We start from the raw sequence: 23,591 nt of genomic DNA on the forward strand, positions 1-23,591 counted from the left end.
CCATTCATCCATCGGTTTCCCTCGTTAGGCTTCGTGTCGTTTGAAAACTAGAAGCGATCTCGAAAACTCAACAAGGTTATCCATAACACACTGTCGTCGAAGCGGCCTGAGACTAAGCGAAAGCTGTTTACGCAGTGATTTGCTACGAATGAAGCGAGTTCTACAAAAGTCACGCCAAATTCAATTCGAAGCGGGCAACGGGGACTGCCGCCATGTTTTACGTATGTGGTTTGCGAGAAGCCTCTTTTGTCTTAATGTAGCGAGCCACTCATATGCCGCTCCTATGCGATGCTTCAGCTCGTGTTTTTCTCGGATGTGCCAGTGAACTACACCCTGCAAACTTCAAACAAACGTCTTTTCAAAACACGGCGGTACGCAAGGCATCATGTTGCGGGTATGCATGAGCTGAGCATCATCGGGAAGCAAAGCCTCTAACTACATAGAGTACACAAAACAAGCAGTGACCACATACTATTCACTAGAACATTGAGGCAGAACAACCAACAAGGAGGTGAAACAGCGCTGGAAAACAAGCGTTTGAAACGAAGGTAGGAAATCGCCAAGCGTCAACAACCAAAACTCCCGTCGACGGGCGACCGACGGAAGTCAACCTCCGCGCTGTGGTCCGATTGGTCCACACTCTCCGCCGCGCGCGAGGACTTCCGGCGGCGGCGGTTCGCTGGGCGGCGAATATCTGGAGAGAGTGGATCGGCGGCGAAGAGTCATTTTTTAGACGTCGGGCGGCGGGCGGCTGCCGTCGAGCGGCCGCCGCCGAAAGTTCGTCGCTTTTTCGCGCCATGGAGGTTGGCTTTAAGCTGACCGCCAACAGATCGCACGTCCATCGCGATGCAGCCGGTGCTCTTCATCCTCCACAGCTTTGCACCGAGTCTAACCGAAACAACTGTTAGTCGCGGCCGCTATTGACGCGATTATGAACGGCGACTTTGCGTTAGCCCACGCTAGCGGCAAAAAACACCGCATATCCACGGGGTGAATGATGATGAGTGGGCGAAGCTCCGGAGGGAATCATCGGTAAACCGTGAATCTTCCGTGTAATTCGCCCAGTCTCGCCGCACTAAATCGAACGATTGACTTCCACCAATGACACGCGCCATATGTGACGTCATTCCTATTTTATAACAGCGCCCTTCATTATAATTGCACCATCTCCCGCTTAAGGGGACACTAGCACAAACGCGTTAGAAACGCGCAGTACTCTCTAGTAAGGGGGAGAGGCCACAGCGTCTTACGCAGCCGTTTACACATGCCGGAACGTGCACCGCGTTTGCCGACGCCATCACATGACTGCTGAGAGAGTATAACCACCATATTCATAAACGCTCCTCGACTTGAACTTGACTTGCCACCGCCTTCAACGCGTTTCGAACGCGCTGCCCAAGGCGGTGGCAAGTCAAGTTCAAGTCCAGGAGCGTTTACGAATACGGGGGTAAGGCGGAGAGGCCACAGCGTCTTACACCTAAAGTCCCTATATAAGAAAAGTACCGCCATCTACTATTTCCTCCGCCGCCTCCTCTCCTAAAGCGCTTGCTTCTTACACGGGCCGTAACGCGCTAGCACAAACGCGTTAGAAATGCGCAGTCTTTCGTTAATGTTGGGTATTTATTGTCATCGTGGTGCGTATGTTCATGTGCGCTTCGTGGCGTAGTGGTTAGCGCCGCGCGTTCAGAAGCAAGGGGTCCCTGGTTCGATTCCGCGCTACGGACACAACTTTCGGATTTTTTTTTTTTTTCATAAAAGTAGACGTGGCTACCTACTACGACGACGACGACGACTACTACTACATACTACAGAGGAGGGACAGACCCACACCCTAAGGAGCTTCGCCCCTAAAACGCGCGCGGCAAAAGCGGCAGGAATGGGGGGTTTTGCAGCTTGCCGAGGATGCCGAGAGCGACGAAGGTGACGTCACGGAGCCCATGGCAACCGGACCTGCGCCACTCCGCGCCGGGTTATCAATCGACTATCTCTCGCGGTTCTATGGATTTCTGGACGCTGTCCGATCGCACCCTTTTCGCTCACGGTGATTCCGCGTTCCGAGTGCACGCGAGATTAGGGAGCTTTCATGCCACTGCGTCACATGTAGGCTCCCTACGAGAGATCATATCGCGCTGCCGCGCGGCAACTTGCCGCTCGCGGCATGACGCGCGCGTTTTTGCCGCTAGCGTAGCCGTACCCGGCCAACGCACTCACCGAGTCAGAACGTGTTCGCTGCAACAATTGCAGACGAAATCGCGGTCGCTATCTATGCGATCATGGATGGCCACTACGCAGCTTTTTTAGGCACGCGGCTGACGTGAATATTGAGTCAAAACGAAACTACTTTTTGCCGCAACCGCTGCGAAAGAAACCGCGGCAGCTATCGACGCGATGATGGGTGGCGACTATAAAATCCCGCGGCCAACGCGTTATTATGCGCGGCGGTAAACGCAATGAAGGCACAAATAGGCACGAAGCGTTCCGTCGTTGCTCTCATTCACGTACGATTTCCGCTGCCGACTAGGGTGATGCGGACTCCGCCGCTTCGTTTCGGTTGTGCGCTAGCGCCGTTTCTGCTCTTCTGCATCGCAAATTTCGGGCTCTTTAATGCAAAAGCGTATAACCTTCGAGATTCATGGTTGATGTGTGGCAGCCATGACGTCAAGCATAGCCTCCGAGATGTGTATTGGCCGTCGTGGCTTCTGGCTGCCTATTCGGGAGCGCCGATTAATTCGAAAATATCGAATACCTGAATTCGAATCGAGGTGAATAACGAATATAGAATAATTCGATTGAATATTCGACAATACGCCCATCCCTACTAATTTTCCCTGACAGAGGCACAAATTCCCTTTGTTTTCCCCGAGTATTTCCAGAATACTCAAAATCCCTGAGAATTCCCAGTTTTCCCGGTTGGTAGACACACTGGATTATTCGAATTCAGTGTGATGCCATTTAGGTTGTGCAACGCTCCAGCAACCTTTGAAAGGGTCATGGACACCATTCTGCGTGGGTTGAAGTGGAGTATGTGCTATCTTGAAGACGTTATATTCAGGCGCACATTTAATGAGCACAATATGCGCCTGGATATTGCCCTTGACTGCATCAAAAACGCTGGCCTGGTTCTGAACTCCAAGAAATGTAACTTTGTTGACCATCAAAAACCCTTGTGCTGGGTCATCTCATTGACAAAGACAGTATCCGGCCTGATCCTCTCAAGACGGCAGCTGTTGAGGCATTCAGTGCACCGCAGTCAGTGAAGCAGCTTCGTAGTTTTCTGGGCCTTTGCTCTTACTTTCACCGACTTATTCCTGGTTTTGTTGACGTTGCCTATCCTCTGACAAATCTGCTACATAAAGACGCACGGTTTGAGTGGACACCCGAGTGCGATTCTGCATTCGTTGAATTGCCTGCTGACCTCCCGACCTATCCTTCGCCACTTCAATCCTACTGCGCCGACAGAAATCCACACAGATGCTAGTGGTGTTCATCTGGGTGCTGTCTAGGTCAAATGCTGTGCCAACTGCCAGCACGTGATTGCTTATGCAAGCCGCTCATTAACCAAACCTAAATGCAATTACACAGTGACAGAACAAGAATGCCCCGCTGTAAACTTTGTGGTTCAGCGATTTCGCTCTTGTACAGACGCTCATTACTAGTCGTCACAGACCACCATTCCCTGTGCTGGCTCGTGAACCTTCGCGACCCTTGTGGTCGCCTTGCGCGCTGGGCTTCGAGGTTTCAGGAATATAACTTCACTGTGTCCTACAAGAGTGGCCGAACATGCTGACGCAGACTGTCTTTCCCGTATGCCGCTTACCACGACGGACTGTGACGCAGACTATTTTGATCATCTCGTTGCCTCTGTGACACCCGCTTTTCCTGATATCGATGCCTTCAAAGCAGAACAACGGACAGACACCAAATTGGAGCCACTCTTCACTTCAGCCCATTCTACTGCAACAAGCAGTTACTGTGTACGTGACGGGCTCCTGTACAAAAGGAACTACTCAAGCATGGGGGCACGCTTCCTTCTAGTGGTGCCGGAGCGCCTCCGGCCAGCAATCCTTCAGGCTACGCACAATGACCCTACCTCTGGTCACCTAGGCACTTAGGCGACATTCGGTTGAGTTGTATGTCACCAGCTGCATACAGTGCCGTCGGAAACGTCCAACCACTGCCCCATCTGGTCTCCTTCAACCTGTGCCGCCTCCCAGCTTGCCCTTTCAGCAAGTAGGAATTGATCTGTTAGGACCTTTTCCTCAGTCATCCAAGGGGAACCCCTGAATAATTGTCTGCGCAGACTATTTAACGCGCTACTGCGAGACGGCGGCTATACCATCAGCCACTGCCACCAATGTATCGCTCTTCTTACCTCACATTATTGTTCTGCGACATGGACTGCCTTGTATTATTATAAGCGACCGGGGACGTCAATTCACAGCGGACATTGTGGAAGAGCTTCGACGTTTATGTGACTCGCACCTCAGGCACACGACGCCGCATCATCCGCATACGAACGGCCTCACTGAGCGCACTAATCGAACCATCACGAATATGCTTTCCATGTATGTTGCGTACGATCAGAAGAATTGGGATGAAGTTCTACCGTTTATTACTTATGCATACAATACCGCCAAACATGAGAAAACCTGTTACAGCCCCTTCTTCCTTCTATATGCTCGCCCGCCCCGGTATACGCTCGACACTGTCCTCCCTTTTTACCACCACGACAATCCTGCGGTCGCGGATACGCTATGCCTCGCTGAAGAGGCTCGGTGACTTGCCCGTCTTCGGACTTTGGCATCGCAAGAAAACTCTAAAGCACGCTACGACGCACGACCTGTTACATATCACCCTGGTGATCTCGTTTGGCTTTGGACTCCCACAAGGAAGCGCGGCTTGTGCCAAAAGCTGCTGGCAAACTACGAGGGACCGTATGTTGTCATCGACAAGATCAGCGACGTGAACTACACTCGCGCGCCTCACGAACACTGGTCGACGCTCTGCTAGGACACAAGTCGTGCATGGCGCCAGGTTGAAATCATGCACACCTCGACAAGCCAGTTGACTCGCCAGTGGGCTTTGTCTGCGAGGAGAGGTATGTTGCGTCCAAGCGCGTAAAAGGGACGTGCGGATCAAAAGGAGGAAGAAAGAGAAAAACAACTGTGCAGCGGCTATTCCTGCTGTTTGTAGCCTGCTGTTCCTGCTCTCGCACGCCTAAACAAACCCCTTTTTCCCTATGCTTGTAACAATATTATGAACGAAAAGAAAGGAAATCGAGGGGCCCAATGTTTATTAGTCATATCATACGAAGCTAACAAAGACACCAAGCACGGGATATATATATATATATGTCGGAAGTATTTATTCAGATCCGTTGTTTAATAAATTAAAAGAAGTGGGGGCACACGTAGCAAAGCAAGAACATTTAACTTCAACATTCCGGCTGTGGTCCCGCCTTCATGATGAAGGCCAGACCCCGGCCGAAACGTCGAAATTAAATGTTTTTGCTTTTTTACGTGCACCTGTGCTTTTTAAATTATACATATATATAGAGAGAGAAAGAGAGAGGTGAAGGAGGGAGAGGAGTGGAAGTTGTTCCCGTGGAACCTCCCTTCCCCCGAAATAAATTTCTGGCTATGCCACTGGTACAGGATGTATCGCAAGAGCACACACATTCAGAATATGGTGAAAGCAGCGATGACTCGCACAAGATGACAGACTGCTTTATTAAACAATGATGGGAGTGACATTGAAAGTGCCACTGCACACATATGTTACGTATATTGCAAATTAGTGCTAATAGTGCACTAAAATGAAATAAAATGCAGGAATACTTTTCAACATAAATATAACCTCACCGAGTCACTCATGTAAGACACTGAGCTTGGCTGGCACTCGTCTACGACACTGCCGTATGGGGGAAATTAAAAAAAAATCTGATGCAGCTTCATTGTCCTGTACAAACAGTTTGGTCTGTTTAAGGTAGACCTAAGGCAGCTAAGGGCTTAGCTTCTTGTATTTCTTGCGCAGCTGTACCAGTTCGTTTTGCTGTTCCTTAAGCAACCGCTCCAAATTGTCTGTATCTGTAATGCTAGACACCTCTGCACTCTGCTGCAAAGTGTCCGACGCTCGGGGCTTCAGTTCAACCACTGAGACCAGCTTGTCTGGTGATAACCTCACCACCGGGCTGGATGCCAACAGAAAGAGATCCTCGTGCTTGACAGTGGTCAGGTTCACAAAGCCGTTCGCAAGCACTTGGTCATTCAGGTGATACATGCTCACAACACATGGTCTGTCAATGCAGTTTTTTGACGACATCATGGCCACATTTACATTATCATTCTTGTTGCTTGCATTGCGCTTGGCACTTGGGGCTACCACCTGGGGGTCTTGTTTTCTGCACTGCCTCTTTCGCCTGCGCGTTCTGTATTCCCTTAATAATGTCGATTTTTTGGGGGGCGAACGCTTTGGTGCTGGCGGCTGCTCCTTTTTTTTATTTACAACTGGCGGAACATAGTCACCACTAGCATCTGAGCTGCTCGTGCTGGATGTGTCAGACAAACTGTCATCATTCATTCCTCCTCTCTGTAATGGTGCAAGTTCCAATGTATTGTTGTACACCTCAAGCAGGCATTCTGGCTCAAATATCCTTTCTGCATCGTCAGCTTCAGCAGAGGACTCGGGCTTTGATGCTATTGGAGGTGCAAGATCAGCCTGCAAACGTACTGCGCTTTCTGGTAGAACAGCCTGTGAACTCCAAGGCCCAAGTGTCTCTGAAGGTGTGCGCTTGACTCTAACTACTTTTGAAGCTGTAACAGGAATGGTGCTGCAACCCGCTGTTGGTGCTGATAAGAGAGCAATGAGTTTTGGTTGCTTGATTAGTGAATTGGAGGTCGTAGTGCTGGTTTTAGACAGCAAGTGCTTGACTGATTCTGCAGGAACTATAGTAGCAGTACCAGGTGATTTAATGAGGCTGGTCAGCCTTGAACTATAGGTTCTTGGTGTGCTCTGGATGGGTACATTTGCAGTGCATACAGGCGTAGACTTATTCACAGCCGGTGCGGATGCCAGAAATGGCATAATCTGTCGGTGTGGGTTCACAGGCTTATCGGTAATTTCGCCGGTTTCCTTTATGAATCGAATTACACGAGGCAAGAAGCCAATCTGCTTATCAGGATGTGTGGTACTGTTAATGACACGAATAGGCTTCATCGACTTCAAGACAACACGCTGCACCACCTTTCCAGTATCCGTGCGGCAGTTGAGCTTGACTGCCTTAAAGCCGGCTGGCACTGCAGACCCATCGATGGGAACAATCAACTCTTCCACAACTTTCTCAGCCTGAGAAAGCACAGGTTCGGAAACTGTTTCCTTGCTGCTCGTCTCCGTGGCAGTCGTAAAAGGTTCAGTGCTGATGCCCCCTGCAGGTTGAGGCACCTTCACAGGCCTGAGAATAGAAGGCCTGTTCGTCTTTACGATCCCTATAGGTGGCTGCTGCAGCTCCTCACTATCTACATTTCGAAAGTGAAATGTGCTCACATCTTTTCCATCCCAGTGCAGGTTAATAATTTCATCTTTGGAAAAATTGTTGGATATGTTGTTCTTAACGAGGAATGCCTCAAGTCCATTTTTCACTTCATCAGAGCTGAGCGATGGAAGCTCATCTGAAGTGATGACGATACGACGGAGAGGTTTATGAGCGATACTCTCTTTTTGCACAGTTGCATCCTCATTCTTGGCACTGGGCACTGAGTGGTGCAGAGATTCAGGTTTTGTTTTTGTGTTAACTCCTCTGCTCTGATCATGTGATGATTTGAGGTGAACTTTTTCTGCATCTGCTGTGTTGAAATTGCTCGAAACTTGTTGAGGGACCCCTTGGTATGCTTTTCGAGGCAAGGTGTCGGGTGAAATTCCAGGCTCTCTTTTTATTTTAACGTTTGTGTCCAGTGACTTTCCTTGAAGCTTGCCGACATCCGCCACGTTCAGGCCACTTGAACCTTGTTCAGGGTCCCTCTGGTATGGTTTTATAGGCAAGGTGTCAGTTGAAACTCCAGGCTCTGTTTTTATTTTATCAACCACCACATTCGGACCACTTGAACATTGTTCAGGGTCTCTCTTGCTTGCTTCTGAAACCCGGGCATCCTTTTCGAACCGATGTAATAGAGATGCCAACCAGCCCTTTTCTTTCTCAGTAAACAAGTTGCAATCCTGAAGCGTAGGCTCTTCAAGTGCCTTGATGGCCTCCTTCAGCTTGTTCAGCATATCTACCTTAGAACTTGGACAAGTGCTTCTGCTTGCGTTGCCTTGAGGTGCAGGTTTGAACACAATTTTTGATCCAATAACAGAATTTCCTGTCTTTGCTTGAAATGAACACAGCTCGATAACATCCCCATCTGACCCATTTGCCCCCACACTAAGCATGCAAGATGGGAGTGGAGGCATTTCAAGTTTTGAGTTGGTTTCCTCATCTCCATTTGTATCAGGCTTCTTGTAGGTCTCACCACCACTCTTTGTACTACTGGCATCAAGTGATTCATTTTCTCCAGTCTCTTGTGGGACTGCTAGTTCAGGAAAAGTCAGACCTTCTTTTCCAGCCAAGCTGATGACGTCTGAAATCTTAATGCCGCAGCCATCCTCGTCTTGCTGCTGTCCAGATGCAAACTCAATGGTCTGTGTTGTTTCGTTTACATCCTGCACCCCTGCAGCAACTCTTTTCTGCTTCCCTGCAGGCCTCCCCTCATCCACTGGCTTGCTAGAGGCAGTGGGTGAAACATCGCTACTGCTCATAGCAGGACTGATGGGCATCGTTGTTCCTTGAGGTGGAATCACAACAACTGTCTTGCCCGTAGTGGAGCCTTGTATCGGTGTTATGCGGACTGCAGGAGAATGCCAGCTTTGTACTGACGTCGAGCATTTAGCCACTTTCCCGGTTGTCTGACTGCTGCTCTCTCTTGAGCACCCTTGTGACTTTACAGTTGGGATAGCTGCAGCGAACAGGTGTGACTCTGTGACCACCATTTTTGGAGCATTTGCAGTGACCTTCACAAAATTATTTACAGGTGTTGTCAGCTTGATGGTGCTTGCTGTCACTTTACTCAAGGCTCCACCTACGTGACAGGGCGAACATTGCTGGGACATGCTGCCACAGCTTGGCTCCTTGCTGCCGGATTTTGCCGGTTGTGCTGTTATGACAGTCCTGCCGTTCTGCATCTTCTTGACAACTAGAATAGTGTTATCATTACTGCCAGCAGTGGAGTGCATGCCACTTTCGTTATTCACAAGCAGTGTGGATGGCCTGCCTAAGTTTGCCTCCAACTGACCCAGTGGGTGTTGCAATGTACTAGGCTTATTCACACGAATCATTGGCGCTGGGTTATGCCATAGTTTTACAGGAACCACATGCGGAAAGCTCTTTGGTAATGCCTCGGAGACACTACCTCCACCGCTGTCTGGCGCAGCTGCAACAGGGGTCACAATCCTTCCTTTTGGAAAGTTTGAGTTCACTTTTGAGATTGGTGGAGCACTCCTTTCCCCGAGCTTTTCTGTGGGTGAAGGTGTGGTCAAGATAGTCATCACTCTTGACACTCGTTGCGTTTTCTTTGGTTTAGATGTTTCTTCTGGCTTTGGCATTGCCAATTGAACCTCTTGAGTCAGTAGGCTGTCAGCAGGGCCATCCGGTTCTGTTACAACGGTCAGCTCATGCCTGTAAAACAAAATTGCATTTTTCAGTGTCAAAAGCAAAATGATGCGAGCATTTATACTGAGACTATACAACATATAAAAGGTCAATAGCATGTACTACAAAAAAAGATCAACTTATTTAGGTTAGACTGCAACATAACTTCCACAAAAAACATCTGCGAACCATTATTCTTGCCGGAATAAATGGCCCTGGCTATACCAAATTTTGTGGCTCTTGTCATTGCATGCATAATATTGTTCATTAAGCTTTTACACACAGGAAATCATCACTAGTCATGCTTCTGATCAATGTACTAATAAAATTTTATTCATGCAGACCTCACTTGTTTTGCACTATCGATTTTTCATCAGCTATGCACTAGTAGTCTAGTTACTTTCTAATCATCTCCAAAATAGAGCAAGCTAAACACACGAAATGAAATGCAAAATACAATTTGATTGAGCTTTTATTTCCTAAGAACAGCAACATATACAGAAATGTGTGCTAAAGCACTGAATCTTTATTGACCTACATGCAAGTGAGGTCGTGTTGGAATCCATGCAAAATAGAAAGAGAAAATGAAAAATCTCGTGATGATCACACAGACATGATTGAACAAATGCCACAGAAAAAAGGAAAACATACAGCTTGTCAATAATGATAAACAGTGACTATATACATATTCAAACTATATTTGAAGCATGCACAATAGATTCGCATTGCAAGAACTTAGCTTGATGCATTAGCTAATATTTTTTTTGGCAACGAAAAGAACTGACAAAAAATTACACGAATGGAATTCTATAATTCTATAGGCAGCTGTGCCACAGTTTATAACAGTACTAAAACACTCTTCTCATTTCATACACATTCCATACACATTCCAGGAATGAGAAAATTTCCCTTTAGATCACTACATGTAACATTCCCTGAGTAAATACAATTCAATATACAACACAGAACTCTTAATATTGGAATCAGCTAGCATAAGACAGGGCTAATTGGAGATTGCAGGGAGAGGCCTTCATCCTGCAGTGGACATAAATATAGGCTGATGATGATGATGACTCTAATTATGAAGTAATAAAATAGGAGGCGACACATTTAGGTTTCGAAACAGCTGTTCCAGTGTTTTAGCTGCCTGGGTCATTGTCCAGCCTGCATTCTCCAAACCTTTACTAAAGTGAAAAATGGGTGGGCGATGCCTTGGTGTCGGAAGTAAAAATAGCAGATCCATGGCTTGATGTTTTGTCAAAAGTAAGAATAACCGAGAATAAGCTTCTTCGTGAGAGTGTTGCTAGGGCCAATGATCACAAGTGATGTTGCTAGGGCCAATGTTTCAACAAGTGGACTTGTCGTGACGAAGTCCCCTTGTCGAGACAGGCTGCGGTGACATCCCTTGTTTGACCATTCTAGAGAGCAGTAGTGACACACAGCCAACAGTGCATCCGCACAGCAAAATGACAAATCTCTTGCCACCCGATGCGAAATGCATCCTTCTGTGGCTTTCACGTTGCAGTGCCCCTGTAAAAAAAATTTGGCCCAAAATCATCTCCATTGACTATTGAAGCAAGCAACTAGCCGAAACACGTCACGTATGAGGTGTGTATTGCTGATAGGCTCATCTCTTGTGCTTCCCTCTGAGCCTTCTGGCGGTGGTGCCATGAAGCCCACACATATACACACAGTGACGTGATGCACAAACACATGAAGTGTCTGCATGACGACTAGCGAAGTAGACGACAAAATGGGCATGGATACTTTTGAAGAAAGTTTGGCTTTCATGTCAGGCACACCTTTTGTTACTGACATTACATGCTTCTATGAAGGGCTGCATATTTAGGCTTCCTTCTGATATACTATCAACAGTTACTCTATACTGTGATCTTACACAACACTGCACTTGAAGAACATGCAAGAAAGCACTCCAAAGATTCAAAGATTCATTGCTGCTACCTCTTCACAGAACTCTGTAGGCAATGGATGTATGAACGTGGTGTCTTTTTTTCTATTGTTTCATTTTTGTGGAGTCTGTATCACCACGATAGCAGAGCATGATCTAGATCTCTGTTGCAGCTAGCTTATCATGGCTCATTTTCTCACTGCATCTGCTGTCTTTAACTGCAATTTTCTTAGTGTCACTTCTTGAAGCAGAACATAAGCCGATTGATATTTATGATCATAACCTATTAGCTAGACCTTTTTTTCCCTTAATTAAACAAAGAAATATAAAATTAGCTGCATTTTTACAGCGTTTTTTTTTTTCAATACCGAGAAAGCCACTCCTGCTGTGAAAGCGTTTGCTAAGCCAGAATAGATGCAAAAATGTGGAACATCATAAATTTTGACAGTTTACTCAGGCCTAGCTACAATGGCCCAAATACAAAAAAATGTATAATAATACTTCGAAATACGGCTGCGGGAGGCTGTGGGTTCGATTCCCACCGCCACCGGGCACCCACTGGTTCAAAAGGGTACAAGCGTACCCCGGCCTGGCGTTCGGCTTCCTTCAGGGGTGATACGCTTGGAAAGGAGCCTGCGCCTTGAATTCCCGTCGAAACCAACGTGAGCACGGAAAACAAGTGGTGTCTGGGCCGCTCCCATGGAGGTCATTTCCCATGTGGCGCCCCAAGCACCTATTGAGGTGGGGGCACCTTCGGGTTGAGGTCAAACACCCCTTTCCAAGTGTTCAGGTCCCATAATGGCCGAGCACCAGGCCGGGAGCGTGCTTGTACATTGAACTACCTGCGCTCCGGTGCTTCAGGGCAAAATCTTAGATATTAAATATTTAATTTGATTTCCTCTTCTAGTCATCAACCTCATGGCACAATATTAACAAAAACTGAGTTCTAAGCGAATACCGGTAGCAGTCAAAACTGGTTTAGTGTGTATGCAGACGCATTGACAGTCCAGTCCTAGCTACACAATTACTAAGGTTCTTTTCCAAAGCATCCTCTCAGCCACACAGTTGACAGCTGACTTGAGCCGGGGGGGGGAGGGGGGGGGTATTCTGTAAGACTCAACTAGGTGGACTCTTACACAATACCCCCCCCCCCCCCCCCCGGATTAGGGGTCTTGCTTCAAGAAAGCGCAATCAGAATAGCCAGCTAAACTAACTGTTCCCCTTTTCTACATGAAGAAAATGGATGTGGCTGCTTCATTATTGTGGTTCAAGCCCACCTGATGGGCAGGCCAGACCATCAAATTTCCTACAAATTTTACAAGAGGGAACACACCAGTGCTGGAATCAGTCAGCTCCCCAGTCAAAAAAAAAAAAGAGAATAGACTCCAATTGGATCTTCCAATAGGAATGAACTGGAACCAATTGGAAAATCCTTACTTCCAACTGGTTAGGACTGGGTCAGAGGAGAAACCAAATGAGTTCAATTGGACTTGCCAATTGGAATCAAATGGGCCCATTAGGGACAAATTGGGAAATCATTACCTCCAATTGGCAACGATTGATTCAGGGATGCAACCAACTGAGTCCTATTGGACTTGCAAGTTTGAACCAGCTAGGCCCACGTTACATTCCCAACTGAGTCTAATTGGATTACCAAGAGGAATAAACTACCTGCTGAGCACGACATCGCAGGATCAAATCCCGGCCGTGTCGGCCACATTTCTATGGAGGCGAAATGCAAAAATGCCCGTGTGCTTGCGTTATAGTGTACGTTAAAGAACCCCAGGTGGTTAAAATCAATCTGGAGCCCGAAACTATAGCGTGCCTCATAATCAGAACTAGTTTTGGCACGTAAAACACATGAAAGAAAAAGAAGAAGGAATAAACTAGAACGTAACCAACTGGGAAATCGTACTTCCAGTTTAATTGTACTTCCAGTTTATGAACCTATTCAAAGAAAGTGGAATAGAATACGCATGCAGTACTAAGGCTATAGCAAACCTTTTTCTGACAGCTGGAATCCTATTTAGGTTTGCTATTTAGGTTTGTATTGACAGCTGAATCCTATTTAGGTCGGCAGAGTTGCAAACTGCCGCCGCTCATTTCGCTGAGGGCGCCACCGACGTAGAGTGCCACCGTGTCTCCCGTCTGCGCGGCGGGCGCGACGCCGACTGTTTTAATTGCTGCGATGGTGGAACAACGATCCATTGGGTGACCAGAGCCTTGTTTATAACACTGTAGAGCACCATGGTAGTGTCTCGAATACAGTCTGTGAAAGTGCGAGCCCACTTGCGGCAACTGCAGCGTCAAAGTGGATTGCGCGTCGCACGTAGCAAAAAAAAAAAAAAGAAAGCGCGAGTTCGTTTATTGTGGTTAATACGCCCTTAGTTATCGTAGTAAAGTAAAAAGAATACGCAAGTCGCAAGCGTTCTTACAGCTATATCTTGTCAAAAACTGCTTGCGACGCTGCTCTATAGTGAGCCGTCCTTCTTCCTTCATTCTTATAATGAGCCGTCCTTCGGGCCTCGGCGCACGTTAGTAGCATACTATTTTTACGACTTTCAGACAAGTTTTCCCCAAGTTCTTTTGCACCAGATGAGCGTTGTGGCCGACGTGAATATTTATACCCAGAAACCTTTGCACTTTCTACCACGTCCGTGTGCCTTGGCGACCAGGAAAAATAGAAACAAATATTTGAGGACCTATAGAAAAAGCGCCGCATGCCTTGAATAAGCAATATGCGAGCAAATATTTCATTGCAAATGCTTTGTTGAACGATGCATGCAGCTCAGACATACAAATTAAATCCCGAGATGCAAACAGTTCAGACATACAAAATCCCGAGGGCGCTTCTCTCACTATATATGCGTTGCTCGAAGTTACATATGTATCCCCGTGAAGAAGTTCACGGTGCTTTACCCGCACATGATGTCTGTGAAAGAGCGTGGCCTCTTCGAAGGTTTTTTCTTTCTTTTTTTTAATAACGTGATTGCACGTGAAAAGCATCTGGCAATCCCGGTCGGTCAGCGTTAAGCTCAGGTCCACGATCATCCAAGAAGGTTTAAATGCGTGGACCGCACCAACGTTGCTAGGTTTGACCGTACTGCACGAGAAAAACCGACAAAAACAATGCACTCGACTTGCGATCCCATTGGTGGTAACGGAGAGACGGAGACGCGGGCACACGGCAGGAGTCATGAGCTAGTCAACGTCGGTGGCGCCATCTCTCGGTGGAAACGACCAATAGGGAGAGGGGAAAGCGACGGCCGAACGAGCGCCGTTTGACAGGCACAGAGTTATCGAGGAGGCTATGGCTGAAGTCAAGTGTTGCCCTGATTAGATCTATTTGAAATTACCTTGGTGAATATTTTATACAATACTGAGAGCAAGCTAATGGGTCTATAATTCTTCAATTCTTTAACGCCTGCCTTCTTATTGATGAGTATAACGTTGGCATTCTTACAGCTTTCTGGTACACTTGAAGTCGTGAGGCATTGCGTATAAAGGGCCTCAAGCTTCTCAAGTATAATATCTCCTCCATCCTTGATTAAATCCACTGTTATTCCATCTTCTCCAGCAGCTTTTCCCCTGGTCATGTCTTTCAAGGCCCTTCTAACTTCATCGCTAGTTACAGAAGGGGCCTCTGTATCCTGTTCATCACTACTTTGAATGAGAGTAGCTTGGCTGCTCTGGGAACTGTACAGGTCAGTATAGAATTCTTCCGGTGCTATTACTATGTCATCGAAATTGCTGATGATATTACCCTGCTTATCTTTCAGTGCATAGATTTTGCCTTCTCCGATGCCTAGTTTTCTTCTCACTGATTTCATGCCGCGTATATATTTTACTGCTTCCTCAATCTTTTCCATGTTATAATTTCGGATATCCCTTACTTTCTTCTTGTTGATCAGTTTCAACAGTTCAGCGAATTCTAAATGACCTCTTGAGTTTGACACTTTCATGTTTTGCCATTTCTTTATTAGGTCCTTTGTCCCTTGGGAAAGCTTACCTATTGGTTGCCTTGGTGCCTTACCTCCCACTTCAATTGCTGCTTGTGAGATCAACCTAGTTGCGGTTTCATTCATTACCTCTATGTTGTCTTTATCTTCCTGTTCTAAAGCTGCATATTTGTTTGCAAGCACCAGCCTGAATTGGTCTGCTTTTACCTTTAGTGCGTCTAGGCTGGCCTGTTTCTTCTCGAGTAATTTTATTCTTTCTCTCTTCAAATTGAGAGCAATCCCAGACCTCACTAGCCTCTGGTCACCGCACTTTACCCTACCTAGCACTTCTACATCCTGTACTATGGTGGGGTCGGCAGAGAGTATAAAATCTCTCGCACAAATGGTTTCCAGCAGAACATATGGACACGGAAAGGGACAACGACACACGCTTTATAGTTCAGAATAGTGTTTGCCTGAGCTCGGTTGCACATAGCACAAATGGTTTCCAGCAGAACGTATGGACACGGACAGAAAGGGATGACGACACACGCTTTATACTTCAGAATAGTGTTTGCCTGAGCTTGTTGGTTGCACATAGCACAAATGGTTTCCAGCAGAACGTATGGACACGGACAGAAACGGACAACGACACACGCTTTACACTTCAGAATAGTGTTTGCCTGAGCTCGTTGGTTGCACATAGCACAAATGGTTTCCAGCAGAACGTATGGACATGGACAGAAAGGGACAACGACACACGCTTTATACTTCAGAATAGTGTTTGCCTGAGCTCGTTGGTTGCACATAGCACAAATGGTTTCCAGCAGAACGTATGGACATGGACAGAAAGGGACGACGACACACGCTTTATACTTCAGAATAGTGTTTGCCTGAGCTCGTTGGTTGCAGATAGCACAAATGGCTTCCAGCAGAAGTATGGACAGGGACAGAAAGGGACGACGACACACGCTTTATACTTCAGAATAGTGTTTACCTGAGCTCGTTGGTTGCACATAGCACAAATGGTTTCCAGCAGAACGTATGGACACAGACAGAAAGGGACGACGACACACACTTTATACTTCAGAATAGTGTTTGCCTGAGCTCGTTGGTTGCACATAGCACAAATGGCTTCCAGCAGAACGTATGGACACGGACAGAAAGGGACGACGACACACGCTTTATATTTCAGAATAGTGTTTGCCTGAGCTCGTTGGTTGCACATAGAACAGATGGTTTCCAGCAGAACGTATGGACACGGACAGAAAGGGAAGTCGACACACACTGTGTCAGCGTGTGTCGTCGTGCCTTTCTGTCCGTCGACGCTCGATGTGCTTAGTCACGCAGTCCCAAGTGCCGATGGGCGAAATGCCTAGCCGCGAGCTCGAGGAGTCGGCGCTCGATGTGCTTAGTCGCACAGTTCCAAGTGCCGATGCACGAAATGCCTAGCCGCGGTTTGAGGAGTCGACACACGATGTGCTTAGTCACGCAGTCCGAAGTGCAGATGCACGAAATGCCTAGCCGCGGGCTCGAGGAGTCGACGGCCGATATGCTTACTCGCGAATTCAGAAACATCGAGTGCTGAAAGGCTTAACTGCGTGTCCGATCGAGGATTCCGTGTGTGAAGCTTGGTCGCGAAGTCCACGTCCCCTATGCTCAGAATCCTTAGCCGCGGATCTGTCCACAGAGGGATCAGCCACGCTACTGCAATGTCCACGTAGCGCCCAAGGCAAAGGTGGCGCTTTGACGCACTTGGCGCAAGTTGCACTTCGGTGGGCGCATCAAGGCGCAGACAAGTAGAATTGTAGCAAAATGGCACAAATGGCGCAGTTAGACCACCACTGTTTTCTGCGCAACTAAGTCGTTTCGTGGCATTACACAAATGCAATGATGTTTCTACACTCCATTTTACCAAGTTTGTGCACTGCAGCAAAGGCAAATGTCAGCCAATCAGCAGCAAGAGCCAGCTGTGTGTTCTGAGAAGGGCGTCACTGACCCTTCTGTGAGGCTTCCATTCAATTGGATTCGGGCCCATGTCAGTCAATCCGTAACAAGTGTTGTAGATGCTGCCATCTAGTGAAAGCGGGGCGAGATAGAGTTCCCCGTAACGGCGCGTGGGAGGTGATCTGGCAGTGCGTGACTTCCTTCTTGTTCAGATGAAACACGCCTGAGAGACTATTAAATGTGCGGTTATGTGACTCCTCGTCTGGCCGTCTCATCCTTCCCTCCAGGCTACAACATGGTATCAGAAGAGCAAGTGCTCCCAGCCGACATCGGCTCCTAGTCATCCAATGTGCGAAAGACGACGCCAGCAATCAAACGCCGGTGGCTGCTCTCTATACGCACATCTCGGAACTCAAGCAGCACAACCCCTAACATTAGAGGTCATGGCATCGTTTGTAATTCCACCGCCGGACGCCTTCAACTTTTCGTCGCCGAAGGAGTAGCTGAAGTGGAAACAAAGATTTGAACATTTCCGAACCTCTTCAGGGTTGTGCGTGAAGCCCGAGAAACATCAAGTAGACGAGCTACTCTACATCATGGGCGAGCAAGCCAACGAAATCTACGCCACCTTTGCTCTAGCTGAAGAAAACGCCAAGAAATTCGACGCAGTCATGGAGCAGCTCGACAAATACTTTATACTGTGACGCAACGTAATCTTTGAATGAGCCAGATTCAATACCAGAGCGCAGCAAGACAGTGAGCCGGCCAAAAGTTTCACTACTGTGCTTCACACACTTTTGAGTTCACAAGATATCGAGTTCATGCGCGACCACCTGGTAGTTAGGGTAAATGATAAGCAGCTATTCGCCTGGCTACAGATCAATGCAGACCTCACTCTTCAAAAGATTCTTGAGTCCGTCCGCCAGATCGAGCGCATCCGTCCGCAACAAGCGAGGCTCCACAAGGAAGTACCATCTGTGAACAAAGTTGCGTCCGATTGCCAAACCAGTTGGCATACTTGGAAACAGACAAAAACAGCAGATATTCATGTGTGCAAACAAGACATCTTCATTCTCTGGTAAAAACAGTGTACAGAACCCATGCCATTGGTGCAGTCAAGTGCATCATCCTCGCACTCTGCTAACACACTCGGAAGTCTGCAGCAATTGTCGGAAAAGGGTCACTATGCCTCCGTATGCATGTTGTGGCCCCTTGATTATGTCGAAACCCAACAAGTCACTCTAGAAACAGGATTCCTTGGAGCAACCAAGACATTGGATGCTAGAACGTAGAAGGCAACAGTCTTGGTTTAAGGCCAGTGTAGTGCAGGGACATTATTAGTGTTGTTTATGTGCGTGGACTGTTTGTGAGAACTCTCTAGATCGTGCATGAAGAAAGAAGAGACAGAAGAAGGCCAGCCAGGGGCAGCTTGAGCGCTTGACAGCGTCAAGAAGAAGGAAGAGAAAAGGAAGAAGAAGAGAGGCGGGGGCCGAACGGGCAGAGCGGGCTCGTGACTTGGAAGACGCAGGACCAGTGCGCTGTTCCAGGAGCTCCTGCCAAGGTATACCTGAGGCGGCCCTGAGGTCAACGCGCCTGCCTGTCGGTGCAGACGCGGAGTGGCACCTGGTGTGACACCGTTTGGAGCAGGCCTGGCTGCTGCCTGCTCGTTGCCGCCTGTTGGAGCAGCTTCAGGCTGTGTCCGGGGCGAGGCCTAACTGAGGCCTTTGGTTTGAGGCCGCCTCTTGCTCAAGGTGGCACGTGAAGTTGTGGCGGTGAAAGCCACCAGCCCGACGCCCGTTCCAGTGCCCTGGCCACGGTAACGCAGCCATGGGCCGTCGCCTACCTCATCAGATGACCAGTGCCGTCATCCTACCTTTCGCGCCTCCCACGAGGGTCATCGTGCTTTGGCTTGCCTCCAACGCGAACCGTCATGACAGCTCAGACGATCTACTGCCGATCGACGAGACCATCAGGACTGAAGCTGTAAGACGTACTTTTTTTTTCTTGAACGCTGCGCGTAGGACCTCATGTAGACGTGTTTATTGTAAGGACTTTTGTTCTGTATTCTGTGTTTAGTGCTTGTCTTGTCTCAGTCCTATCATGTTAGATAAATGTTCGTTTACATACGTTTGTGCATCCCTGACGTTCATTACCGCCTGACTGCACACAGACATACATGCCGAACTATTCCATCACAGCCAGGCAGTAGATTTCAAAAGTGACACTGGTGCCGACGAAACCATCCTCCTAAAGCAAATATTCCAGACGCTCAAGGAATGACCGTTTCTCTCAGCTCCTCCTCGCCAGCGACATGGTCCAGATGGAAAGCTTCTTCCTACCACAGGAGTGGTCCAACTCGAGTTCATATACCGTGACCGTACGACTACTCAGGCTGTCTCCATCTTAGATGAGGTCCGCACTGCACTCCTAGGCAAGCCAGTGCTCAAAGAACTCCAGATGGTGACATTTGTAAACACCATTTCTGAGAAAGTGAACCCGAAAGGAGAACTTTCAGCGTTGTTCCAGAGACTAAGCAAGCTGCACAAGGAAAACTGGATTCAGCTGCAAGCAGGAGCAAAACCTTTTGTGCCCAGCTGTCCGAGGTGCATCCCAATTTTTTTATATGTAAATACAAAGTTCGAACTACAAGGAATAGTGAAAATCGGCAGCATATCACCTGTTGATGAGCCAAATGAGTGGTGTGCACAAATGGTAGTTGTCTAGTCCCAACACCCTCCGGAGATGTGCGAATCTGCGTGGACTTCACAAAACTGAACCACCATGCTCTGAGAGAATGGCATCCTATCTCTTCCATGGAGAACATTCTCGGACTTCTTCAAAGAACTAAAGTGTTCTCCAAGCTGGACGCTAACTCTGGATTTTGGCAAATCCCGCTTCCTGAAGATTGTAAGAAGCTCACCAATTCATCTCACCTTTTAGGCGCTTCTACTTCAACCAGTTAACGTTTGGAATCGTGTCTGCTCCTGAACACTTCCAGAAACAGATGTCATGCATTTTACAAAGCATCAACAGGATTGTCTGTCACATGGTCGACATCCTTATCTGGGGTTCAAACAAACATGAGCACAATGAGACACTCAGAAATGTGCTTGAGCTACTAGTCAAGGCTGGAGTGACATTGAATGAAAGCAAATGCTTGTTGAAAGGGACACTAAAGAGAAACCGGAAGTTCAGCTTTAATGGTAGATTATCCCATCACGATCACAGACATACCATTCTTAGAGCGAACAGAGGTTTAATAAACGAGAAAATAGCGAAATACTGACGGATAGGTGCAGACGCCCTTTCCAATTTCCCGCACTACATGTTCGTGATGTCTGAGATCACGAACGCAGCCTGGCCGCGATTGGTTGAGAGCAATTTATCGCTGTTAATAAAATGCAAAATGAAATACCCCTTAAATGTACATAAACAGCATTTGCCAACTATTTAAGGAGTTTCAAGCGAGGACGTACAAGTTTAACGGAAAATTACATAAGTAATAAGAAAAAATGGTGTGGCGCTACATGCGGTCGTGATATTTTCGCTTTTGCTCCATATCATCGTGCGCGCCTGTTCCACTCTAGAGTGTTGCAGTGTTTGGTTGCGTGTTGCATGGCTCGAAGAACATTGACTTCGCGGGAAACAGTCAGAAAATGCCTCGTGTGTGTAGTGTTGAGGGCTGCATAAACAGTGCAAGGTGCTTGTTCAGGGGCAGTGGCAGTGTTGACCAGACTGTAACGTTTCATGTGGTGCCGCACGTTGAGCCCCGGCGTTTGCAATGGCTCCGTGCTCTGCCGATGATATAATGGCAAAAGAGCCAGAGAAACCGGTAGTGTGCTCTCTGCATTTCTTGCCCTCGAATTTTGTCTATAATCCTGCCCTCGGAAAGTATCTTGGCGTGCCCCAGAGACCAGTACTTTCTCGAGCAGCTGTCCCATCAATGTCGCCTTCATCAAATCCCCTACTGATGCCCCTGCAGCAGCAAACTGGCGGCTCGGTGAGTGCTGAATGTCATTAAAAAATACACGAAAAGCCATACCGAGTACACGTGCACTTTCTACGCTTGTTCTGTCGGGAACATCGTTGGCTGGTGGACCGGCTGCCTCGCTTTCCGCTGGCGCGGCCGGCTGCTTACCGCCATCGTACGTGGAAATACCTACCGCGCGAGCACGGAGGATTATTTCATGCTTCGTTTCACTAAAGTCACTCAAATATAGTCCTGCTTCCCTAGCGAGCTCTTTGCTGCAAGGTTCAGCGTCAGCACCGGTATCCATCGTGGCCACAGAACACCTAAGCAAAAGTCGAGCGAACGCAAACGCAGCAGCCATGCAGCATATGATGCAGCCAGCGCCTCAGCCGTTTACGCAAGTGGTGACGTATCATGGCGCCCTCTGATTCGCTGACAGCAATGAAATCCGTGACGACACTGCTTCAGCACCGAATCTGGGGTGAGAGAAATTGAGAAAGAGATACTTGGTCTTTACAAATTTCTCCGCTAATGACTCATATTTTTGCACCCAACAAAAACTGCATGCATTCCTGAAGGTCCCTGTTTTATTCCAGCTGAACTTCCTGTTTCTCTTTAGTGTCCCTTCAATGTCCAACACCTCACATTCCTTGGACAATGGCTAGACCAAGACGGAATATGACCCAACAAAAGGAAGGTTGAAACCATTTTGAAAATGGAGAGCCCAAGAAGCAGAACCGAATTGCAGAGAGGCAACATACCTAGCCGTATTTGTTCCCCATCTCTCTGAAGTCCTGTGGCCAATATTCTTTTGTTGTTGAAGAAGCAAGAATTTTCTTGGGAATCTCCACAACAGCAGGCACTCAACAGATGGAAGTCTGTGCTCTCTTCTCACCCTGTCCTCGGAGTTTACAATCCACCAAGAGAAACAATCATCACTGCAGATGCATCGTCCTTTGGACCTGGGGTATTATACCGGCAGAAGCAAACGAATGGCAAGTTTTCTGTCATCGCTTACGACTCAAGACCGAGAGATTGAGAAGCCTGCTGAAATTGAGAAAGAGGCTCTTGCTATAGTCTGGACATGTGACAAGTTCAACAATTATCTTGTCAGCAAGCTGTTCGAGCTGGAGACAAATCATAAGCCGTTAGTTCCCATCTTCACTTCAAAGAGCCTTGATGACCCGACGCCCACATTGCAGAGGCTAAAGGGGAAAATCACATGATACCTGTATGAGATTGCATACGTTCCAGGCAAGGACCTTCTAGCCAGACATTCTTCCCAGAGCACCTCTACGAAAAACAGAAGACAAACAGCTCGAAGAAAACGTGGAAGCTTTCGTATGCTCTTTGAAAACCTTTAAGAGCCAGAGCTGGTTGATAGCCACAGATTCTTATTGAAGACACCCTGAACTGGTTCAGCTAGAGAAGGTCACGTCGACAGTTGTAGTCACACACCTGCCAAGTTCGGAGAAACTAAACCTGGGAGATCTTCCGACCGAGGGGGGGGGGTGGTCGGTAACACCCCCCCACCACTTTGTCGATATTGTCAAGTACTCCCAGATGAACTTCATTACAATTTGATTTATAGATATATAAATGACCACATGAACATCAAGGTCTCACGTTTGCAAGCACTTTGTTGTTGCTAATTATGCCTTCAAAAATTCTTTAAAATTTCAATTCTCGGGTCTTACGTCCCACAACGACCATCAGATTATAAGGCACGCCATAGTGGGGGACTCCGGATTTATTTGGACCACCTGGTGTTCTTTAACGTGCATCCAATGCATGGTACACGGGTGCTTTTGTATTTAGCCGCCAACGAAATGCAGCCGCGGCGGCCGAGATTTGATCCCGTAAGCTCATGCTTAGCAGCGCAATGCCGAAGCAACTAAGCGATTCCAGCGGGTGTTCAAAATTATTCAGATAATGATTCGTTGTAAGAAATTCTATTTCTTTCACATTTTGAGAGGTTGAGGTTTCTTAGCGACTTGAACGAGCGGCACTGTGTCCTCGTATTTTTGACGATGTTAAATTGACGTTTGCACTCTGCATTGCTCTCTGAAATCAACAAAATACCCAGCGTCACTTTGGCTGAGCACTACATTACAAATACTTGAAGATACTTTTTGCGCTAGCACTCAT

At 47.5% G+C, this 23,591-nt stretch overlaps 1 protein-coding gene across 1 annotated transcript in view; it reads right to left on the minus strand.

Annotated features, from left to right (window-relative positions):
• Positions 1-6,000: 6,000 nt before the first annotated feature.
• Positions 6,001-23,591, minus strand: part of LOC119465207 (mucin-17-like) — a 67,637-nt gene continuing 50,046 nt past the window's right edge. Inside the window, exons 3-4 of the mRNA XM_049655264.1 lie at positions 7,240-9,706; positions 6,001-6,717 (exon numbers count right to left, since the gene is read on the minus strand). Coding sequence (XP_049511221.1) covers positions 6,001-6,717; positions 7,240-9,706 — 3,184 coding nt within the window. The remainder of the gene's footprint in view (positions 6,718-7,239; positions 9,707-23,591) is intronic.

The sequence above is a fragment of the Dermacentor silvarum genome, chromosome 9 (assembly GCF_013339745.2).
Source record: "Dermacentor silvarum isolate Dsil-2018 chromosome 9, BIME_Dsil_1.4, whole genome shotgun sequence".
Taxonomy (NCBI): domain Eukaryota; kingdom Metazoa; phylum Arthropoda; class Arachnida; order Ixodida; family Ixodidae; genus Dermacentor; species Dermacentor silvarum.